This window comes from Phascolarctos cinereus, unplaced genomic scaffold (assembly GCF_003287225.1).
Source record: "Phascolarctos cinereus isolate Bilbo 61053 unplaced genomic scaffold, phaCin_HiC Scaffold_4;HRSCAF=312, whole genome shotgun sequence".
NCBI classification, from domain to species: domain Eukaryota; kingdom Metazoa; phylum Chordata; class Mammalia; order Diprotodontia; family Phascolarctidae; genus Phascolarctos; species Phascolarctos cinereus.
The window spans coordinates 725,454,355-725,478,188 of NW_027555847.1; the positions used below are offsets into that span (position 1 = coordinate 725,454,355).

General features: G+C 49.1%; 1 protein-coding gene across 1 annotated transcript; it reads left to right on the plus strand.

Moving 5' to 3' along the window:
* Positions 1-1,178: 1,178 nt before the first annotated feature.
* On the plus strand, positions 1,179-10,302 carry CCDC116 (coiled-coil domain containing 116). Its single transcript, XM_020996298.2, has 4 exons — positions 1,179-2,179; positions 4,837-5,433; positions 5,694-6,935; positions 9,258-10,302. The coding sequence occupies exons 1-4, from the start codon at positions 1,469-1,471 to the stop codon at positions 10,233-10,235; spliced, it is 3,528 nt and encodes a 1,175-aa protein (XP_020851957.1). The 5' UTR covers positions 1,179-1,468; the 3' UTR covers positions 10,236-10,302.
* The last annotated feature ends 13,532 nt before the right edge of the window (positions 10,303-23,834 follow it).

Consider the following 23,834-nt stretch of genomic DNA (forward strand, 5'->3'; position numbering starts at 1 on the left):
CAGACCAAACCACACTGTTTTTCCTTTCTTTGTCTGTTTCATTTTTTCCCCTTTTGGTCTATTTCTTCTTTCATAACATGATTAACATGGAAATAGTTTACATGATTGTACATATATAACCTATTTAAAATTCTTAGTTTTTAGGGAGGGGAGGAAAGGGGAAAAAATTGGAACTCAAAAATTTTTAAATTAATCTTAAAAATTGTCTTTACATGTAATTGAAAAAATAAAATATTTTTTAAAATACTCTATGGCCTAAAAAAATAAAGTGAAAGTTATATAGCTTCCAATTCGGGACCAAGGTTTCTTCGTTGAGTAACTGAGTCAAACTTTGTTGGTCCATTATATCTAGCCTGACCCAGACCAAGAGGCCAGCCTGTGGTTCACATCTCACCCAACCATCTTGCCATTTGCTCTGGACTTGGTCATCAAATCGTCGGTTTCTGGAAGGGGCCTATCAATTGACTGATCTCTGGATAAGCTCACCATCCCTGTAACTCCCCCAGACACTTCCTCCCCTGGCCACATTCCCTTTTATATGTGGCTTCCTACATTAGAATGCAGACCCTGAGGTCTTCTGTATTTCTATTTCCAGCCTTAAGCACGGTGACTGGCCCATAGGAAATGTTTCAAAAATGCTTTTTTTTTTTTCATGCATTCATTCAGGCATGCATGCACGCACACAGCAGACTTGGTGAGATGTGCTAAGTGCTCCCAGAATCTGCTGCCCAGAGGTGCTAGTTGAGGCCATGGAACTGAAGGAGCCTGAGAGGAAGAAATTGGAGAAGAGAGAGCAGGGGGAAGGTGGAAGAAGCGGAGCCGAGCCGAAACTAGGCCAGAGGACTGCGGACCCGGCCGGAAGCGGCCGGTGGGAAGTCGCCTCTGAAGGCAGAGGAATGGGAGCGCTGGACAGGACAGGGCGTGGAGAACTAAGGGTGGGACATCGTTTGGCTGTGAGATCACACCTCTCCCCTAACCCTCACTTCCATTCCCAGGCCGCCCGGGAATTAACTAAGCGGCTCTCCTGATCTGGGGTCTTACCCCACTAACTAGTCTCCTCAGGAGCCGAGTTCGAGCTTTCGCAACAATGACTTCGCTTCCTTTGTCCGCTGGGAGAGCAGAGACCAATGGGACGCGTCTCCGAACGCCCCCAAGCCAATCGGGTGGCATCGTGCAAAGAGAGGGCCGTCACTGAGCCGCACACAGCTGGTGGAATCCGGGAGCGGCTGCTGGCTCTCGCTCTCTCTGGCTGCCTCAGAGCGCCCTGTTGGCTGTTGCCAGGAGCGGAGCGAGTAGGAGGACCGGGCAGCGTGGGAAGGGAGCCGGCGCGAGCAGGCGGAGCCTAGCCGCTTGCCCTCCACAGAGCTGCCGCAGCCGAGCACCGACGCGTTTGGCCAGTGGGAGCTGGAGCCCGAGCTGGAGCCGCAGGGGCGCCGTCTAGGAGCCCGAGCCTTAGCCCAGACGGGAGATGGAAGCCGAATTGAGACCAACCCAGGAAGAACCCCGAGCCCGCATCTCACAAGACTCCGTCACCCAGACGTCCTGGACTACCAAGGCGGAGGACTCGCAAACCTCTTTCCTACAGTCCTTGAGGGACTCCGAAATCCTGCGGAGCACCATTCTGGACGTGTACTCCCAGGCTTCCGACGCCCGGACCCTGAAGGACTCCGAGGTCCAGCCACAGACTCTCGGTCACCGGGTGCATCGGGTCACCTCCTCCCAAAAGCGAAGCGACGAGCGGCAGCACCCGCGATCCTCAGCCCACAATAAGTTTCGGCCCTCAGAAGCCCGCGAGTCCCAGACCTCCATCAAACTAAACTCTCTGTTCTTCGGCGAGCGTCGCTCGCGGAGCTCCATTGGCAGGGACTCCAAGACCTCTATCCTTCGGGCCTCCCAGAGCAACGTCGCCCAGGACACCCAGGACACCCAGGACGCCCACGACTACATCGGCCAGAGCTCCAGGACCTCTATCCCTCGGGCCTCCCAGAGCAGCATCGGCCTGGACGGCCAGACCTCCGTCCCTCAGACCTCCGGGGCCGACAAAATTGCCCAGAACGTGGAAGCTCAGGACTCCCACAGCAGCGAGGGTTTGGGCCCTGTCCACCATAGGAACACAGGCAGTCGCCGCCACCACTCAGGGTACTTGGCCGATGATGAAGGCACCCTGGGACCCCCGCGGGTAAGGGGGGCTCCCCTTCCTGGGAAACAGACCCCTCTGAGTTAGTCCTCCCCACTCCACCAGCAGGATCCCAGCCCTCAGCTCACACCCATAGCCTTCACCACCACATTTGGGGAGCCCAACCTCAGCTGACCCCAGGTTCCATAGGTTCTCAGCTCATACTTGCCACCCCCAATCCAAACCCACAGAGTTCACCCCCCCACAGGACCTCACCTTTCAACCCACACTCCTCACCCCCACCCCACCAACCACCTTCCACAGGAATCCCAGCTTCTTCAATCTCCTCCCCTATGCCCTCACCAGCCCCACTCCCTCAAAGAACCCACCTCATCTAACAGGATTTCACCCCACACGGCTCACTCCTTATCCGGGTTCTCTAACGTGATCTCAAGTTCCTCTAGGCCCACATGTCCCACTCTACCCTAGGCTTCCTTGAACTTACATGCCCTGGGCCATACTCCCACATGGGCCCCATACTTTCTCTCTCCCATCCCCAAATCAGCCCCCACTCCATCCAACTCCATAGACTTTTGCTCATTCCCTACATACAGGCCCAAGTTCTTCATGTGACCTCAGGCTCCACTCTCCACTTTATTCTCTCTCCTCTTCCAGAGGGGCCCCTTATCTTCCTTCCCACCATGGGAATCCCCTAGATTTAATTCCACAGCACACCCTCACCAATGGCTGCCCCTCAATGTGGCCATATGCTGAGCTTGAGTTTTAAACCCAAGCAGCCTCTTCTGAAAGTTAACCCTGGTTTTCCCCAAGGCCAGCCCACGTGAGAAAGGTAGTTGGGACGCTGAGGAAAGACCTCTGGATTTGGGGTCAGGAGGCCTGGGTGGGAATCCCACTTCTGTTGACCACTACACTGTCTGGGTGACCATGGGGGCATGTCAAATCACCTTTCTGACCTCTCAGCTTTATCATCTGTTTAACAGAAGGAACCCAGTCAGCTTTTCCTCTCAGGGCTATAGGGGAGAAACTAACTATTGTTTAAGCATTGATAAAGCAGGAGGGGGACAGAAATAAGGAGGCTAGTCAGTATGATGACCTTGGAGCCTCTCCCATATGGCCATGTGACCCTGGACAAATCACTGGACCTCAAACTGGTCCAGTCTAGGCAACCCTCTAAGACCAGAATATACAAACAAGTTGTACCGATCTGTATTATTAGTTGAAGTTTCTCCAACAGGAGCTCCCTAAACTAATGAACTCATGCCTCCGGTGTGTGTGTGTGTGTGTGTGTGTGTGTGTGTGTTGTGTGTGTGTGTGTGTGTGGTGCTGTCCAAAGTTCTGGGGATACAACACCAAAAATGAAATACTCCTTCCCCTTAAGACTACTCATGTGCTATCTAAACTTCCTCCCTAGAAACCTGAGATGGCTCCTTAGATGCTGCCGATTTTTTTTCCTTTGGAATTGAATTCTGGAAGTTAGAACTGGGATGGGAATCCCCACATGGGCAGTATTTTGTTCTAAGCTTTGGGTGTCCCGTCTCAGAAGAGGATGGAAGTATCCTGAGTTCTGGAGGACCTGGTGGGAAGCTAACTTATCCCTGCCCAACCTCTCGGTGTCCCAATACCCCGGGAGGCCAGAAGTTTCCAAGAGCCTGGGCTCTGGCCCAGTGGTTAGCACCATACTTGGCATATAGTAGGCAATTAATAAATACTTCTTTCCTTGACTCCTCCCTCCCTTCTTTCTTCCTTTCCCTCTTCCTTCCTTCCATCTTTTCTTCCTTCCTCTCTTCCTTTGTTCCTTCCTCCCTCCTTTCTTCCCCCCTTCTTTCCTTCCTTCCCTCACTCTCTACCTCCTCCCTGTCCCTCACTTCATTTCGTACCTTCTTTCCTTCCCTCCTCCCTCCCTTTTTCCCTCTCTTCCTTCTTTCTGTCCCTCCTTTCCTCCCTCCTTCACTTCCTTTCTTTTCCTTCTTTCCTCTCTTTTCTTCCTTCCCTTTCTCCTTTTCTTCTCTTCTTCCTCCTTTTTTTTGTTTTTTGTTTTTTGTTTTTTGTTGAGGCAATTGGGATTAAGTGAGTTGCCCAGAGTCACACAGTTAGTGAGTATTGTGTGTCTGAAGTCCGATTTGAACTCAGGTCCTCCTGACTCCAGGGCCAGTGCTCTATCCACTGTGCCACCTAGCTGTCCCCCTTCTTCCTCCTTTTCCTTCATTTCTTTCTTCCCTTCCTTTCTGCCTTCCTTCTTTTATTCCTTCCTTCATCCTTTCCTTCCTTCTTCCCTTCTTTCCTCCCTCCCCTCCTTTCTTTCATTCCCTTCTTCTTTCCTTTTCTTTCTTCTTTTTTTCCTTCCTCCCCTCCTCCCTCCCTTCCTATCCCCAGCACCTAGCATGGTGCATGCCTCATAGGAGGTGTTTACTACAACCTTGTGGAATTATGGAGTGTCTCATCCCAATAGAATGTATCGTGTTTTTTGTCTTTGGCTTTTGTCCGTGTGACTGGCACTCACGAAGCTCCTGCTGGGGACACTTCCTTTAGTAATACAGGTCAGCAACTTTTTATCTCAGAGAGTTGCCTGGAATGGAGTACCAAGAGTTCCTGAGAGGCACCCCAGTGCAGGGCAAGAGCCTGGGGGAGGGGCTTCTTCCTTCCCTGGAGAACCCCCCACCACACCCCAACCTCTCAATAACGGGTCTCACTGCTTTTAGTTTCAGGTGCACAAAAGGCCAGTGTGTGCTGAAATGGGACCCCCATACAAGGTGCACGGTCCCCTGCGACCCCCCTGTCCGTTCCATATTCCCATGCCGCCTCGGCCCCATGGCCACAAGAAGCCCCCCAAGGCTGAACCTTTCTCAGAATTCTTGGACTTTCTGGCCACAAGCCCTGTGCTGGACAGTCTCCAGCTGGTAGTGGATGAGGCCTCCAGGAAAGTGACCCAGCTGCGCACAGAGGCTGGTGTGCCCCTGGTCGATGTGGAGAAGGGCCCCAGCCGGAAGGCGAAGGAGCAAAGGGACGCCCTGGAAGCTGCCCGAAGACTCCGCAGGGGTCACCCTCACTTTTACCCTGGCTTCCCCAACAACTATCCATCCAGCTCCAGTTCTGACTCCAACCTCTATGACAGCCGAGATGACTGCAGGGCCTCTGCTGACCTGCGTGGCAGAGGCAGCCTGGGCAGGATCTTTCTGAATCCTCAGTGGCGGTGCCCAAAGGTCTCCCGCTATGAGCGTTGGAGTCCTGTCTCCCGCCTCCCACCCATCCGAGAGAAGTTTCAACTAGAAAGAGACTTGAGGCAGATTCTTAGGAAGGTACTACCTACCAGCGGCCCCAGCCAGTAGGCGGACAGGACTTGAGGCATCTACTTTGGGAGGAGGTTGGATGGAGTCCAGTCTCCTGTCTCCCCAACTCAGACCAGAGGATAGGGGTGGTGATAAGTGGCAAGAAGGTCCTTCCTCACACCCCAGAGATCATATGGCCCATAGGCTGGGGCTTGTTAACTTGGGACAGTCTGGGAAGAGGGGAGGAGGAAGCTGAGTTGAGCCTCACCCTTGTCTTCCTTCCCTTGCAGAAAAGCAAAGATCCCATGTCTTCTCACAAAGAGGACTTCTTCCTCTGGAAGAGGTCCTTGGACCCACTGGACCTGGTGTTGTCCAGGGGGCAGAGGCTGGCATGTCTGTCCAAGCTCCTGGAACCTGTTCGGAGAAAGTCTTATGAGATGCCCAGCCTGCTGAAGATCTTCAGTGCTTTGGACAAGGCCAGTAGGACCAAGGCTTCCAGCCCACTGGGCACGTGCAGCCCTACCTGGAAGCCCAGCACGACCCAGATGCCCAGCATGACCCAGATGCCCAAAATGACCCAGATGCCCAGCCCTTTCCGTTTACCCAGCCCGTCTTCCATCCCCAGCCCTCCATCACTTCCCTGCATGGCCAACAAGTCTACCCAGACTGAAGGGTACTCCACCAAGAGTCCCAGCTCCCTGAAGCACATTCCCGTGTGCCAGAGCGGTGACATGGAAAAAGGCATCCAGACAGAGGGGTACTCCACCAAGAGGCCAAGCTCCCTGAAGCACATTCCCGTGTGCCAGAGAGGTGCCATGGGAAAAGGCACCCAGACAGAGGTCAGCTGCTCCACAGAAACGCCCAGCATCATGGAGCAGGAGCTGGCCTTCATCAAACAAGAGCTCGAGAAGGAGCTGGTGGAGCTGCTGCTGGGCTTCCTGAGCTCAACGTCGTCCTCCTCCTCCATGGAGCTGCCTTCCTACTGCCCCACGAAGGAGCCCTTCCACACCCTAGACTTCCTGGCAGAGCACCAGCTCTTCCCAGCCCTTCAGGACGTGGTCACCCAGGCCGTGCTCAAACTGAGGCTTGCACAGCGCCGGGACGGGGTTCCCCTCTTCCCAGCGATGCAGCCAGAGACCGAGGGTGGGGAGGAAGAGGAGGAGGAAGAGGGGGAGGAAAAGGAGGAGGAAGAGGAGGAGGAAGAGGAGGAAGAGGAAGAGGAAGAAGACGAAAGGGACCCAAATGGCAGGCTGTGGGAGCGCATCACCCACAAGGCCGTTTGGTACTTCCCAGACAGTTCTTCCAAGGACGACAGCAAAACGGCCCAGAGCCAGCAGGCCAAAACCCAAGAGCAGCAGACTGTGCTGTCCCTGTCCTTGCCTCTCCCCGGTGCTGTCTCCGCCCGGCGTCGCAGAGAGAAGGCCCAGGCTGAAGCCCAGGCGCTGGCAGAGGCCAACGCCCAGGTTCAGGAGGCCAGAGCCCTGTCTCAAATCAGAGCCAGAATCAGGAAGGATTCCGACACTATGAGACAGGTATTCCAGTCTGGACAAGCTTAGGAGGCTGGGAGTCGGGGGGGGGGGGGGGGGAAGTGTCCTGGAGGGAGGGCCGGCCCCCAGCCACTGCCTCATCCTTCTGATCCTCCTCAACCCGACTTCTCCCTGAGAAGAAACGGGCAAAACAACCTCTTTGCTAAGAACAGCTACAACTTCCTTTTTAAGGTGACTTTTCTTCCTTTTGTCCCGTTTTCTGACTGCTCCCCAACCCTACTGTGTCTCATTTTCTGTCTGAGGGGAGGAGGGCAGACAGTGAAATGAGGCCCCCAGAATCCCCTAGTCCACAGTCCCATCTCTCCTCCCCCTCCCTCCCTTCCCCTCTCAGGACTTCTACAAGGAGGGTTGGGGATCCTGCCAGCCTCAAAGGAGGCAGTGGGGGATGGGAGACCATCCCCCCTTCACCACCCACCCCACACAGTTCACAAACACCAATAAAGGTTTTCTTTTTTTAACACACTTTTTTTAAAGCAACTTTTTTTTAACTTTAATATTTTAAAGATTTCCATTCCAGGCTCCAGGCCCTGAGGTCTCCCCCTCATCCCTGAGGTCTCACCAGTTGGCTTGGAGCCAAGGCCTTTGCAGCTTCTGGGTGGCAGCATGGGGAAAGCCAAGAGAGGAGAGGAGATGGTGAACACTCCCTTGATCAGCCCTGAAGTTCAAGTGGGCTTGGAGGTGAAGGTGGCTCAGTGGGGAGGTTGACAGGAGTAATCTTCTGTACCTCTAGGAAGCTCCTTGGGGCTCTCTTTGGACAGAGGCACCCTCCCCCTCGCCCTGGTCCAACAAGAGGAAGAAGTCTCAGGCCCCTTGGGATATGTCAAGCTCTCAGAGTGGGGGGGGCAGTGAAAGCAGGACCCCATAGGACCTCTCGAGGACTTCTCTCCCCAAAGGGCACAGAGATTTAGAGAACTGGGATTCCAATGTTCTATAACTTTCTGGTCCCAACCAGTCCTGACATATTTACTAGACCCTGGACATGGGTCCACCGGAGGCCAGAACACAACAGGTGGTTGCCCCTTGGGCCATGCTTAGGAATATTGTTGTATTGGGCATAACAAGAATGATTGGTGTGACAGGCATGTTTGTTGTGTTAGGAGTGGTGGTCTGGTGAACGGGATGGTAGTGTTTGGTGGTGACTTGAGTGATCAATGCAATCCTGGGATCACAGAATCTCAGAGGTGGAAGGCCATGTGGTCTAACATCCCCATCGAGGACTCCTGTAACTTCTCCATCTCTAGAGAGAGAAAGGAAGAAAGGAAGGAAGGAAGGAAGGAAGGAAGGAAGGAAGGAAGGAAGGAAGGAAGGAAGGAAGGAAGGAAGGTTGGGGAGAAGAAAGGAGGGAGGGAGAGAGGGAAGGAAGGAAGGAAGGAAAGGAAGGAAGGAAGGAAGGAAGGAAGGAAGGAGGAGGAGGAGAGGAGGGAGGAGGGAGGAGGAGGGAGAGAAGAAAGGAGGGAGGGAAAGAGGGAGAGAGGAAGGAAGGAAGGATTTATTAATCGCCTACTATGTCTATGTGCCAGATATTGTGCTAAACAGTTTGCAAAGATTATCTCATTTGATCCTTACAATGCTGGGAGGTGGGTGCTATTAGGATGCTAGAGGCAGCCCATGTCACATTGGAACAGTTTTCATTGTTAGCCTCAATGGGCCTCTCTGCACCTTGTCGCTATGGCTCCTGGTTCTGCACTTTGGGTCCAAGAAGAACAGGTCTGGTCCCTTCTCCACACACTTGAAGGCAACTATCCACCCCAGTGGTCTCCAGGGTCAATATCCAGGGTTACTTCCGTTAGTGCTCATGTGACATAAACTCAAGGCCTTTAACCATGCTGTTTGCCCAGCTCATCCTTCTCCCTACTAAAATGTTGGGAATTGAGTGAAGGGTATGAAAGGGATGGTAGGTGTGAAATCTTTTTGGAGTGACTGGTGTGATGGACGTGTTGGGGGTGACAGATGATGAGTGTGGCAGGAGCAGTGGTACAACAGGAGCAATGAATGTGGCAGTGGTGACTGGTGGGAGTGGTGCTGAGTGTGTCTTACAGGAGTGGTAGGCTTGATAAGAGTGGTGTTGGGTGTGGCAGTGAGGGAGATGAAGGGGGTGTTAGAGGTGATAGTACTGACAAGTATAGCAAGAGTGTTGACTGTGTCAGGAGTGAGCAAGGTGCTGAACACTTGACCCATGCCTCATTTTATGGGTGCGGCAGCATCGCTGGATGTGATGAGAATGATGTGATGGATGTGGCTGGCCCCTGGCTGGTATGATCTTCCTGGTATAACAGCTCTCCTTTCCCCCCCTGGGCTGCTGCCTAGGCCAGGTACCAGAAGTTGACCAGGACCCTCAGGAAGCTGCCCTCTGAAATCTCCACCAAGTCCCACAAGTCCCTCATGTCTCACTTCTCACTCCTCAACCCCAAGAAGGAGTATATGGTTCAGTTCCTCATGGACCAAGCCATGAAACTGCTCATCTGCAAGTATAACTATGAGAAGGGCCTGGCAGAGAAGCTTGGCTTTATCTCCTTCTCTGTCACTGACACCCTCATTGACCTCATCCTCGGTTACAAGAAAATCAAGGGTCCAAGCATCCATCTCTCCTCTCAGGTCAACTGGCCCTGCATGCTGGACAAGCTGGAGAAGGCTGAGCAGGCAGCTATCTTTGCACCCTTGAAGAAGAAGAAGATCACTACCACCACCACTACCACCACCTCCTCATCCTCTAGCCGCCACTCTTCTCGGATTTCCACCAAGTCTTCAACAAAGTCCTTCCAGTATCCTTGGTCCTTGCATAGACCATCTGCCAGGTCTTCTAGGCCCTCTGTGGTGCCAGGGGCAACACCAAAGACTTCCTTCCCCACCACAAGCATGTCGTCCATCCTTCCTACTTCAGACAGCCAAAGTCAGGAGTCCGAGACCTTGTCCAAGGCCCACTCTCTGGATTATTCCAGAAAAACTTCATCAAAAGTCTTTAAGCCTTCAGAAATCCCAGAGATTTATATTGAGGGGAAAGATGAGGAGGGGAAAGTTGAGGAACAGAATGAGGATGAGGAGGAAGAGGAGCATGAGGATGAAGATGAGGACTATGAGAAAGATGAGGAAGTGGAGGAGGAGGAGGAGACTAAAGATAAGGATAAGTATGAGGATAAGGTTGAGACTAAGAATGAAGGCATAGAGGAATATGAGGATTTCTATGTCACGGAGATGGAAGATGCTGAGGATGCCGAACAGGGAGACAGTGCAGAGTATGAGGAAACCAATGAGGCCTCTGAGGATGCTGAGGAGGAAATGTCCTAGGAGTCCCTGCCAACAGAAAGGCCTCCTCCACTGTCCCTGCCCCACCCCACTGTGCCTAATAAATCAAAGCTATTTTAGGTTACTCCCCTGCTCTTCACTGCCTTGGTCTGCTACAGCTCTGGTACCTTGGGAAGAGTGTCAGATTTGTTGGTCAGTCAATCAATGAGCATTAAGCGCTTACCATGTGCATCTGCAAGGCTCGAGATACACTAATAAGTTAGTTTTTTAATCGTCCTTGCCCTCAAGGTGGTTACATTCTAACAGGTGGACGATCAATGTGCAAACATTTATTAAGCTCCTACTATGTGCCAGGCACTGTGCATACAAAGAGAAAAACCCAACAACTCTTCTGCTTTCAAGCCAGAGGACTGAGGTTTGGATCTCCGCTCTGCCTCTTAGTATGTGTGGGATGTGGTGGACACATCTCTTTTCCTCTCTAAGCCTCACTCTCTTCCTCTGGACTAGACAAATCCCAAGTTTCCTCCTAGATCTTATTCCTGTGATCCAAGACTTGCCATGGATTTGCCAGCCATGGTCTAAGGGTGGGGGCTCAGGACAGATGGAGTAGGTAAGGTCAGCGTATGGATAGACAGCCTAAGGTCATTTCTGTCTCAGATGTTATGTGACCCTGGGCAAGTCACTTACCTTGGTGAGTTGTTTCCTCCTCTGCAAAATGGGGATAAAAGCATGTTTCACAGGGCTCTTGTGAAAATGAAGTGAGAATGCATGGAATAGGCTTTGCAAACCTGAAACGGCTAGGGAAATGCTGCCTCATGTTTCTGCTATTTATGAAGATGAAGCCTGTCCATCTTCGAATTCCCTCCAAAAGACTGGGCTCAAGGGACAGGCAGAAGACAGCCTGGGATTCCAGGTTTGGAAGACTGCTTAGGTCTTCATTCATTCATTCCTTCATTCAGTAAACATTTATGAAATTCCTGCTATGTGCCAGGCGATGTCCTAAGTGCTGGGCATACAGATTCAAAACACAGTTCCTGCCTGCAAGGAGAGAAGACTGCACACACACACATGCACAGCTGAAGTCCAATGAGGGAGGGAAGAGGAGGAGAAGGTGGTACCTGGAGAAGAAATCCCAAAGTAATACAGTCAGGTGGGAAATGAGAAGTCTGAACTGAGCGTGCTCCTTGAGGGGAAGCATGATATGGATGCTTCTACCCTCCTGGCAGAGGGACCCAGGTTAGTGAGGAGGTGGAGTCCCAAGGAAGGCGGGATCCTGCAGGACTGTGAGGTTTGCCCCATCATGAGCTTCCTGGGACATGCGCAGGGGGGGACTTCAAAGCAGTCCCATGTCGTGCAGCCATCTCCACGTGAATGGGCTGGGTGGAGGCGCTTTCTTTCCTTAGGAATGCTAAGTTTCTAAAAGAGACTAGTTTTATTTTGCTTGCACCGGACCTGTGATTTCATCATTTTGGGGAACTGTTTAATGAGGAAACTCCCTCTACCAATGATGAACAGTGCCAATTCTATACCTGACAGTCCTAGGTGCCTGGGGGACACTGAGGTTAAGTGACTAGCCCAGGATCACACAACCAAGCAGTAGAATTTGAACCCAATTAATCAGTCGATAAACATTAAGCTTGGGGGCAGCTAGGTGGCGCAGTGGATAGAGCACCGGCCCTGAAGTCAGGAGGACCTGAGGTCAAATGCGGCCTCAGACCAAACACTTGATACTTACTAGCTGTGTGACCGTGAGCAAGTCACTTAGCCCCAATTGCCTAGAAAAACAAAAAACAAAACAAAAAAATAATAAAATAAACATTAAGCTCCTACTATGAGCCAGACAATGTGCACTAGGGATACAAAGAAAGGCAAAAGATAGTCCCTGCCCTCGAGGAGCTTACAATCTAGCAGGGGAAGACAATATACAAAAGGAAGCAGATGAGAGGTGGAGAATGGGAAGAGAAGTGAGAATATACCCAGCTGGAGTCATAATGGTGACACCCACAGCAATGGAGCCGTGTGGGAAACAAACCCAGGTCTTCGTGGTTTCCAGACCGATGCCACTACACTATATTACCTGTTGGAAGGCTTGCGTTAAGCAATTCAGGTGGGTTTGCCCTCTGTAGAATAAACTTTATACTGAGTTGTGTGCTCAGATCATGCAGACATGACAGTCAGTGATAGATTGGAGGCTCCCTGCAGGCAGGATCATAGTTTTAGGAGCCATCAAGTTTACTGTCTCATTTTGTAGATGAAAGAACTGAGGCCCAAGGAGGTTTAGTGACTTCCCTAAGCTCATAGGTATCAGAAGAAGGATGTAAACCCTGAATCAAAACCCAACATTCTATCCACCCTGACAAGCTACCTCTGTCTCCTCTAGTCTAAACCCTCCTGATTCCTTCAACCAGCCCTCTTGTGGTGGGCATTCAAAGCTCTTCACCATTGTCACAACCCTTTTCTGGACACTGTCCATCTCATCCATGTCCCTTGTTGGTGGGGCCCTTGGCAGACCATGAAAACGTGGAGCTGCAGAAGTTATCCACGCCTCGGTTCCTCTGCTTCCTGAAGTCTTCAGAGAATCAGGCTATAAGCTAGCTGGGGGAGGGTGGGGGGTGGTGTGTGCATGGGCAGCTTGGGCCACCAGCCCAGAGGCTATAGCAGAGGGTGGTCGCTGTGTGCGTGCTCAAGCGTGTCTTTTCCCCTGGCAGGAGCTTGGAGGGTGCTGCTGGGGGTCACCAGTTTATAGACCCAGGAGGATGATCTGAGACATGCTAAAAGTGACCAAGTTAGAAAAATCATCTCTCCTCTCGGGCCCCATCTCTGCATTTGGGGTCTCCTCATCCATTAGTGGCCAGCCTCATTCATGAGGTGTAGACAAGTCACTTCATAATGGTCGTGTGACTGATTGAAAGTCAGTCAGATAATTCTAAGCAAGCCCATCTGCTCCTTCACCCTCTGTCTGCCAAAGGTTGGAAAGTAGTTGAGATTGCCTCATCAAGCATTCAGAGAAAAGTTTAGCTCCAAGAAGCTGGCATCCCTTCTCACTCGATCTCATTTGAGCTGGCAGATTTCACAGAGGCTGCCCATCTATCCCAACCCCTCCAATGAGGTCTCTGCTGCTCTGCCTGTCCCCGCCTTTGGATCCTTGTCCCAGCAACCACAGTTCTCTCCAGGGCTGGTTCCAGCTGAATGGCAGTGCTGATGGAGGTCTACACCCTTACCCCCAAAAGCCTGGTTTTCAGCGATGTTGTTCGACATTTCAGTGAAGACGAAAACAGCACCAAGGTCAGCTACCACACTAATGGTAAATTATTTAACTTGAAAAGGCTACAAGCCAAGACTAAAGTGGAGGGAGAGTTAGTGCGAGACTCTTTGTGCGAATGATTGTGTACTCAGTGCAGCCCTTGAGGATGAGATGCTACAAAGTGTGGATCAATTCTCTGCTTCCCGTGCTAGTTCTGGCCTGACAGTTAACACCAAGAAAACAGAGGCGCCCCATCAGCCAGCACCACACCACCCCTATGTGGAACCATCGGTTACAGCAAATGGAGAAGTCTGGAACGCTGTTGTGGGTGCCCGTTGGGGAAAAGCTATAAAATACAGTAATAACTAAAAAGCCATAAAAACTTAAACTCTATGAGAGGTAGAAGCCAGGACATGGTGACCTGTTAAAATCATAACTCAAATACTGAATCGTAGTTCAGACACTGAGTCATAACTTAAGATACTATGACCTATGAAAGTCATAACAAGAATATCGTGACTGGGACATGATCAATACACAAACTTATGTTTGGGCATAACACTGACCTAATGCCCAAGCTCACACTAAGCAGAAAAGCAAAAACATCCGCCAGTCAGCAGTCGCACACTCTCTAGCTCCTCCTCCCTTTGGCTGTTTTCTATAATTACCACAGGGATTTTTTGAGTTCTTTGACAGGACCCACTGAACTGCCTGGCCACTGCCCCAGACTGCTAATTATCTGAATTCTTAGTGGGGATCCATGATACTGGCCCCTGATAGAAGTAACTCAATTGATTAAACCACTACCTATAATCAATCTGTGGCTCCTTGGCCTCTTCCTTTGGTAACAAACTTGCCTGTCTGTGTGGGGAGGGGGGAGATGCAGGAATCCCTAGATGGGGGAATTGCAGGCCTTACAACTGTGGATAAGTTCACTGACCTTGGCAGTATATTTTCCTGGGATTCGACACATTGCTAATGAGGGTGATGTACACATTGCCAGAACTAGCTCAGTGTTTAGGAGACACCAAAGGAAAGTATGGGATAGAAGACGTATTAGACTGACTACCAAACTGAAGGTCTACAGAGCCATTGTGCTAACCTCATTGTTGTATGTCTGTGAAACCTGGACGGTCTACCAGCGCCATGCCAGGAAACAGAATCATTTCCATTTAAGTGATTCAGTCCAAGGACGATTCTGAAGATCACCTGGCAGGATAAGAGACCAGACGCTGAGGTTCTTTCTTAAACTAAATTGCCAAGCATTCAATCTCTGCTTCGGAGAGCGCAACTCCAATAGGCTGGCCACATTGATTGAATGTCAAATTGCCAAAAAGTCTATTTTACAGAGAACTCACCCAACGCAGGTGCTCACGTGGTGATCAGAAGAAACGATACAAGGACACTCTCAAGGTCTCTCCTAAGAACTTTGGAACTGATTGTGAGATGTAGGAGACGCTGGCACAGGACCTTTCAGCATGGCGTGCCCTCATCAGAGAAGGTGCTTTCCTCTGAGCGGAGCACATTGAAGGAGCTCAAAAGAAACATGAGATGCACATTTAGAGAATCCACGCCAAATGTTCACGTGGACTATTTGTACTCGACCTGTGGCAGAGCCTTCCAGGCTCATACTGGTCTGATCAACCACAGTCAGACGCACTGTGCCTTGACTCCAACATCATGATGTCATATCAGTCCTCTGAGAAGGAAGGACAAGCAGCCCAGTTGCCTTGAGAAAGAAACATCTTGGGTGGCTCACCCCCCAGGACACCTGTCATCTCTCACCCAGGTTCCCTTTGGTTTCCTGGGAGCCAGGTTGGTAACGACCACTATATTAAGTCATGCCTCCCAGAACTGACCACAGTGCTGAGCATGGCCTGAGGGATTAGCATCACTTCCTCAATCCTGAGAGCTCTGCCTCCTGTAAGGCAGCCCTACATCATATTGCCTCTCTCCACATCCACTGAAATCCTCAGATCATTTTCTGACCAACTTCTGGCCCCATTTTCTCCTCTCTAAAGTGAAGGGGCTGGATTCCCAAGCCTCCCTGGGAGATTCTGCACATGTTGCTAAGGTTCAAGACCTGGGCCCTGAGCCTGCACCAGGGAAGGAGCCCCAGCCCTGTGGCTAGGACATGCCAAGGTCTGTCCTTCCACCTCTACAGCATCTCACCAATACGTCCCCTTCCCTCCTCTGCCCCTGCCCCCACCTGGTGCAGGCCCTCATCACCTCATACCTGGACACCTGCAGTGGCTGTGGCGGGGGTCTGCCTGCCTTGAGTCTCTCCTCACTCCAGATCATCCTCCATTCAGCCAAATGCAGATCTGATTATGTCACACACACCCCCTTCTCAATAAAGTCCAGTGGCTCCTCAGCATCTCCGACATCAAATACAAAATGTTCTGCTTGGCATTCCAAGCCCTCCAGAGACCCTCCATCGTTCAGCTCTCTGGCTGTCCCCCATGCCTGGAACACTTTCCCTTCTCTGCCATTATCCTGAGGCGCTGATGCCATGACATGCAAGTGAATTGGATTTAAGTGAGGCAGGGTTGGGCAAAAGCACCAGCCTCACCTTCTCCTCTGGAGCCATCTGGGACCAGATATAGATCAGGATGACCGGAGATGGCCCCGGATGCAGTGGGGGACATCGGCCTTCTCAAGCTAAGGTCTTTAACAGGTCTTAGTTTGAGGCAGCGCCCATTCAGCGATTAGGGCTTAAGAATCCTGAGGCCGGATCAAAAGTGTATCACCAGGCTGGAGAGTTGTGAGGTCAGGCCCTATCTAGTGGGGCTGCTTAAGCCAGAGGTGCAGCTGAGTTTGTCTCTTGGGTTCTGTGACTAAAGGGGAATGTCTGGGCAAGCCAGGGCAGCCTAACATGCAGGTTTTCCTCCCCTCCTTGTTCTCACTTAGGAAATTGTATTGGGAAGGTAGGGTCAAGATGGCGGAGAGAAAAGAAAATCTTTGTCCAGCTCAGCCAACGTACCTATTCCACAACAACCTAGAAAAGGCACCAGACTTAATTTTGATCTGAAAAGCCAGAAAAAAGTCACAATGAGCCTAGGGCAGCTTAAGAAGACAGGGTCGTTCCAACAACAGAAGCAGAAAGGGAGCTGAAAGAGACTTCAAGAATGGGAATCCGCAGAGCAGAAAGATCCTGGAGGAACCCCGTCCTGGCACTGGGTGCAAGAACAGGTGCCGTCTGTTGGCCATCCCCCAGTTTGTGGTCAGAGATCCACAGTGGAGAGGAACAGTTATGAGGGAGCATGGAACCTAGCTGAGGACTGAGCCAGGAATGAATTCTGGAAATGTAGCTGTATGGCTCCGAACCCAGGAGCACGCTGAGACTCAGTTCTTGCCTTTCTTAACTCAGCTCATAAGTCATCAGGGGAATAACCCAGTCAGGAGCCCCAAACCAAAGGTGAGCTGGCAGTTCAGCTGCTCTGAAACTACAGGACCTCCTCGTGGGGTAGCCAATGAGTTTCCACCAAAACTCAACCAAAGACCCAAAGCTGTGTCAAGAACTCAAAAAGCTCAGACTATGAGGCTGTGAACAGACCTCTCCCCCAGATCACACTCACCTGCCAACACTGGCTTGTTAAGACCTATCGGCAGATTTGACCAATGATCAGTTATAACTTTCATTTTGTGTATTTATTTGTAAAATAATGTGATCACTACAACTTTAACTCTATTACACAATAGATGAAACAGGTATGCATGGTTTTTCAAAATTTTCTTCTTTTCTCTTCTTTCCTTATGCTTTCACTGCCCCCTTATTTTTGTTCAAAGACCCCCAATTGCACTAGAGGCTACTACCATCCCCTGGATCATTCCAGCAAATGCCAGGGGGCAGTATCACCCACTTTGGGAACTTCTGGATTAGACAGAGGTTTTGGGAAGAATGGAAGGTGGAAAAGAAGGATACACTGGGAGAGAGAAAATGGAGAGGAAGAATGGGAAAAATGATCTTATAAATGGGGTGAGTGAGGAAGCATGTTTATACAATGGAAGGAGCAAAGAGAGATAAGTGAGCCACACTAGAACCTCACTCTCATCTGAACGGGCTCAAGGAAGGAAGAATACACACACATATTTGGGTACAGAAATTCATCTTGCCCAGTAGAGAAGCAGCAGGGAAAGAGGCTGAGAAAGAAGAAAGGAGAGTGGGGGGATAAAAAGGGTGGTAGATTAAGGGGGGCAGTGATCAATAGCAAAATGGACTCTGACTGAAAGAAGAGACAGCTTAGAAAAGAGAAGGATAAATATAAATATAAGAGAATAGGATGGACAGTTAGCCATCATAACGGTGAATGTGAATGGGATGAACTCGGCCATAAAGCTGAAGATGATAGCAGAGTAGATTAGAAACCAGAATCCAACAATATGTTGTTTATAAGAAACACACTTGAAACAGAAAAACATACACAGTGTTAAAATAGGGGCAGGAGGAGAATCTATTATGTTTCAGCTGAAATAAAAAAGGCAGGAGTAATAATCATGATCTCAGACAAAGCAAAAGCAAGAATAGACCTAATTGAAAGAGATAATCAGGGAAATTGCATTTTGTAATACTGAACCAAATGTGTACCAAATGGCAAATTATCCCTTCTTGAACGAAAAGTCAAATGTTATATCAGGCTACTCCCCCTATCCCCACCCTCATCCTTTCCACTGTGCCCTGTGGAATGCCTCCTTCATAGATAACAAAGTTGCTTTCATCTTAAATCTTTTGATTTCACATTGCTTCCATCTTCTGACTCTCACTGTGACCTGGCCTCCTCCCTCCCTTTCTGTCCCTGGTTGCACTTCCACTCATGTCCTAACTCAGTGAAGGAACTGGAATCCTCCTTGCTTCTCCTTGCCACTTCCAGACTCTCTCTACTGCCATCACTAAGTGACTTCCCCTCCTTTGAGGTTCATGCAACCCATATCAATGAAAACTCCAGGAGTTGAGCCATTGCATGATTGCCCCCAGCTTTATTTAGCAATACATAAGGCAGTGGGTGGTGGGAGTGATTCAAGGCTGAGGCAAAATCAGGAATGGGACACAGGGAGAAGAGAATCCAGAAAAGAGGGCAGCAGAGGTGAACTTCTTGGTCCAGGGCTAAAAATAGGAAGGAAAGGCAATGTAGGCAGTAGAGGGGTGAGAGCCTATGAGAGAATTGAAGGGTGGAGGGATGGAGGTCTCAGTGAGAACAAAAAAAAAAACAGGGTTTGGAGTTCATTGCAAGCAGAGGGAGAGATGGAGTGACAACAGATGATAATCAGATAAAGGAACTTCACAGTTCATGAATGTGGGAAGTAGTGCATTGTGGGTACATATATTCATACATAAAGATAGAGTAGTTTGATGAAGACACAAGAGTTGGTCTGTTTGATTAGCTCATAAAAAACAACTATCAGAAATGTTGGAGAAGATGTAGGAAAATTGGAACACTAATGCATTGTTGGTGGAGTTGTGAACTGATCCAACCATTCTGGAGCGCAATTTGGAACTATGCCCAAAGGGCATAAAGTTGTGCATACCCTTTGACCCAGCAAAACCACTTCTACATCTATATCCCAAAGAGATCATAAAAAAGGAAAAGGACCCACACATAGAAAAATATTTATAGCAGCTCTTTTTGTGGTGGCCAAGAACTGGATATTGTGAGGATGCCTATAATTGGGAAATGGCTGGACAAGTTGTGGTATATGAATGTGATGGAATACTATTGTGCTATAAGAAATGATGAGCACGCTGACTTCAGAAAAACCTGGAAAGACTCACATGAACTGATGCTGAGTGAAGTGAGCAGAACCAGGAGAACATTGTGCACAGTTACGGCAATATTGTGCATGATTGGCTGTGATTAACTTAGCTCCTCTTAGCAATACAAGGATCTAAAACGATTCCAAAAGACTCATGATGGGAAATGCTATCCACATCTTGAGAAAGAACTATGGAGTCTAAATGCAGATTGAAGCAGACTATTTTCTCTTCTTTCATTTTTTCTTTCATGTGGTTTTTTCCTTTTGTGATGATTCTTCTTTCACAACATGACTAATGTGGAAATATGTTTAATGCAATTGTACATGTATAGCCCATATCAGATTGCATCCTTCTTGGGGAGTGGAGAGAGGAGGTGGGGGGAAATTCTGGAACTCAAAATCTTACAAAAGTGAATGTTGAAAACCAAAAATTAATTAATTCATTAAAAAAGAAACAATTATCAGCTAGTTATAAAATGCTGCTTTTACCTTACGGGACTCTAGTATACATATTTTTGGTTAGGCAATGGGGTTAAGTGACTTGCCCAGGGTCACACAGCTAGTAAGTGTATGTGTCTAAGGCCAGATTTGAACTTGGGTCCTCCTGAATCCAGGGCCAGTGCTCTATGCACTGAACCACCTAGCTGCCCCGTTGCAGTATACATATTGATACTCCCTCAATCACCCCAATTTCCCAGTTCATTTCCCATGACCTACATTCAACTTTCCATCTCTATGTCATTTTATTCCCCATTTCCATTAGCTATTTCCCACGCCTGGAATGTATTCCTTCTTCTCACCTTATCCCTTCATAACATCTAAGTAATTCTCAAGTCATATGACTGAGATACCATACAATTCTGTGACTAAGTAACTGTGGAACCCGGTGACTAACTGACCACTAGAGACATTTCAATTTATTCAACAAACAGGTGGTCTCCTTCTCTGCAGCTTCGTAGACTTCTCTTCCTTCAGTCCGTCAGTCAACAAACAGTTATTAAACATCTGCTATGTGCCAGGCACTATACTAAGTGTGGGGAAACATTGTCGTCCTTCATTTTCAAAGAGGACCAAAATGGACCCAAATGACATCGCTGTGCAAGAGTCAAGTTTCAGTGTGTCCCACTGTGGCTGGTCAGACCAGTACGAGCTCGGAATGCTCTACCACAGGTAGGGCACAAATAGTCCACGTGAACATTTGGGTGGATTCTCTAAACTTGTCCCTGGCTATTGGAAGGGAGAGAGATAGAGGAGACTAGTGAGGGGTGAGCTCCACTTCTTTATGGTTCAAGCAGGGCAAACATCCAACGTACTCAAATAGTATACCCCATCCCACCCCAGTGTGGAAGCATCCTTTTTAGTTTCTCTAGTATATGATGTGTGCGTGTGTGTGTGTGTGTGTGTGTGTGTGTGTGTGTGTGTGTGTAGATACGAATTGGTGTGTAGATAGATAGACAGACAGATGAATGGATAGATAGATTTATTTACCAATAAAAAGTTACGTCTATTCACATGGATCTGTCTAGAATGGCTCACAAGAAGGGGTGAATAGATGTCTCTAGAATCTTCTCTACCCAACCTTCTCCAAGGGAGACTTTGGATTCTTCATAGGAAGGGAAGCGGGAGGTTGGTGCCATAAGGCTGGCCCTCTGCTCTCCTCAGAGAGAATTCTGTCTAGCCACCCTGCCTGCCTTCACAGCTAAATATTGTTAGAGGAAAGAATGTTTTTAGGTTCAAGTTGCACCTCTAATAACCATCTCTTTAATAGGAAAGTAGTGTCCCAAGCCATATATCCAAGGAAATTCCCACCAAATTCAGTTACATAAAGACTACACATGGTGATTAACAAATAAACCCATTCATCTGTGAGAAATAATTCATTTGGACCCCTACTCTATCCCAATCAGCCTTAATCAGTTTGATATTTCACATAAATCATATACGGATAGACTGGTTCTTAGAGTGGGTCTCAAACTTTAACAAATATTCACCACTTGTTTACCAAATTATGATGCTGACTGCACAACCTCAAGAATGCTGACAAAGATATTGCTGTCCCATTTTGCCCAAATTCCATGTCCAAACCCAGCATGGGTGGGATGCCTTAATGCTTTGGAGAGAACCCCAATTTATTTTTGTATCTCCAGACCATTCTATCTTGTCCAGCATGAGCAGGTGACCATCTTATGATCACTTAGTCAGTGGAGATGCCCCATGGTTCACCCAACCTGTTACCACCTCTGTTATGTCATTTTTGGCCCTCAAGAGAAAGACCTATCAACCAATGAGATTCTGTATTTTACCATGCTTCTTTTGCATATTTGGGTATCAAACCCTATCAAAACAAGGTCCTGGAAGAAGGGGGCATCTTAGATCAGGAGGAAGAGCCGAAGTACACTTCATGAAAGGAGACCACGGACCCTCTAAAAAAGTGCCATTGGCTTAGAGCTCTGCCTCAGTGGTTTTTCTTGAAGATTGGACAATTACAATCCCCACATATCTAAGCAGTAACAAGCATCATAGAAGTTATAGAGGAGACCATACCAAACAATACACAGAATGAATGAGGTCTCCTATTGGAAGCAAGACTTCTCAGCTCAACCGAGAGAGTCCCAGAAATTCTTCCAAGTAGCCAGTGTGGTAAGCTGGGGATAGGGTCCTAATTGTCCCCAGCTCCGCTACAGGTCAGCTTCTTCCCAGTCTTCGTCTCGCTTCAGGGATCTCTCCCAAAGAGACTCTTGAACTCTTTTCTCCCAAAGCTGGAAGCCAGAAGAGCAAAGATCTCTCTTGTCACCCTCTTGAAGGCATGGAATATCAAGTAATCAATATCCATTAATGATGAGAGCCTTATGCAAATCAGCTCAAGACCCTGGTTACACTAGAAGTATTAAGAAGTAATATTTCTCTAGAATAAAATCATTTCCATACTCTTCCACGGAGAGAAATGGATAGAACAAAGGCAAAGACCTTTTTTAGGGAAATGGAATAGTGCTGATTAACCATATCTTAACTCTTGCTTAAATAAGATCATTGACTCTCCACTCACTTGAAGTAATTGGTGCTGTGAGGAACCTAAGGACTGTGTTCTCTTTTGCATTCAAATTTAGGGTATTGATTGCAGGAAAGAATACTTTCCAATCTTTTTGAACAGTGGTCTAAGAAGGAACTGGGTGGTAATTATTCTCGAATGTTAACCCAAACTGTATTTCAACATATTATGACCTTTTCCTTGTTCAAGATTCCTATACTTCAAGTCATCTCAGGACAGAGAAGACATATCAGAGGGGAAAAGGGACTATGCTAGTTGGACAGCTCTCTCCAAACTCGAAATGACTTTGCTATAAATTAATGACAAAAAATTAAAATTAAAATGTTTCTGGCAGATGAGCCTAAATGGCAAAGTGCAGTATCAGTATCCATTTTTTTTTTTTGCTTTGACACCACCATGAGCCTTCCCAGCGGCTGCCTCAAGACCTTTCCAGAGGCCTCAGGGACCCTAACTTTGGTCGTGTCAAATCTGTCCTTTATGTAAATTCTCCCTCCCCCACCCAGAGCTCTGCTCCCAGACTCCCCCAGGTGGTAGGCTGGGAACTCCTGCCCATCCTCCCCATCGGCTCAATTTCCTATACACTCGATTACAGAAACTGATGGTCAGTCAGTCGGTTGGCCTGTGGTTCTTGGTCCCTGGCTTCCTAATGGCAGCTTCCTGTCTGGGAAATTTCATTTATCCCAGAAACTTCCTAGGAAACCCTATGGCTGACCTAGTGATCCGGTGACCGGCCAGGTGTTCCTCTGAACAAGACTGTCTATCTCCCAATCCTCCCCACGCCATGTCTTTTTGCTGGCCTCCAACTCTGGACTTCCCTAGCTTTCTTCAAGTCCCAGCTACCCCCCAGTTCTACAGGCAGCCCTTCCCCATTCAGCCCAATGCTAGGGCCTTCCCTCTACTGGTCACCTCCAGTTCGTCCTGCCTATGTCTTGTTTCTCCATAGTTTGCACAGTCTCTTATTGGATTGTGAGTCCTAGGGGACAGGGGCTGGTTACCCCTGCCTTTAGAAAGTTCTTGGGGGGGCCGGGTGGTTCACCACGAGCAGTGGGGTGCAACCTGGGGACCATTCTCAGAATCATGCTTTACAATGTGATAACAGCCTACAGAGCATGACAAAGGACACCAATTACACTGACATACAATTTTCGAAACATATTTTAAAAAAACAGGTATATGGGGCCCAAGTGAGGAACCCCTATTTGAGAGGATTGCCTAGGGGTACAGAGAGCTGAAGGGGTTTGCCCAGGGTCACAAAACAAATTAAGGGTCAGAAGCTGGATTTGAACTCCCAGCCTATGGCGCCAACCTTTGTGGCACGCCGCCCAACTGTCCATATTAGGAACATCTGGATGGAATGATCACGTGACCTTGAGAGCAAGGGACGATTGGCCCCGAAAACTTCAGGGGCCCTGTGCCCCGCCGTCCCCACCGCCACCACCACCATCTTCGCATTAATTGGCCGGTCCACTCCCTCCTTCACGCCTATTGGCTGAGTGCCCGAGCTCGTGGCCCAATCGCAGCCTCCGTCGTGTCTTCAGCCCGGCTCCACAGACCCCAGCCGGGCGCCGCTGCCCTTGACGACGAGGGCGGGGCTTCT

What these genes read in the sequence shown, in the direction of transcription:
- CCDC116 (XM_020996298.2), top strand. Translation starts at nt 1,469, where the DNA reads ATGGAAGCCGAATTGAGACCAACCCAGGAAGAACCCCGAGCCCGCATC. An exon ending in GCACCCTGGGACCCCCGCGG is followed by an intron (nt 2,180 to 4,836) that starts GTAAGGGGGGCT and finishes CACTGCTTTTAG; the next exon opens with TTTCAGGTGCACAAAAGGCC. An exon ending in ATTCCGACACTATGAGACAG is followed by an intron (nt 6,936 to 9,257) that starts GTATTCCAGTCT and finishes GCTGCTGCCTAG; the next exon opens with GCCAGGTACCAGAAGTTGAC.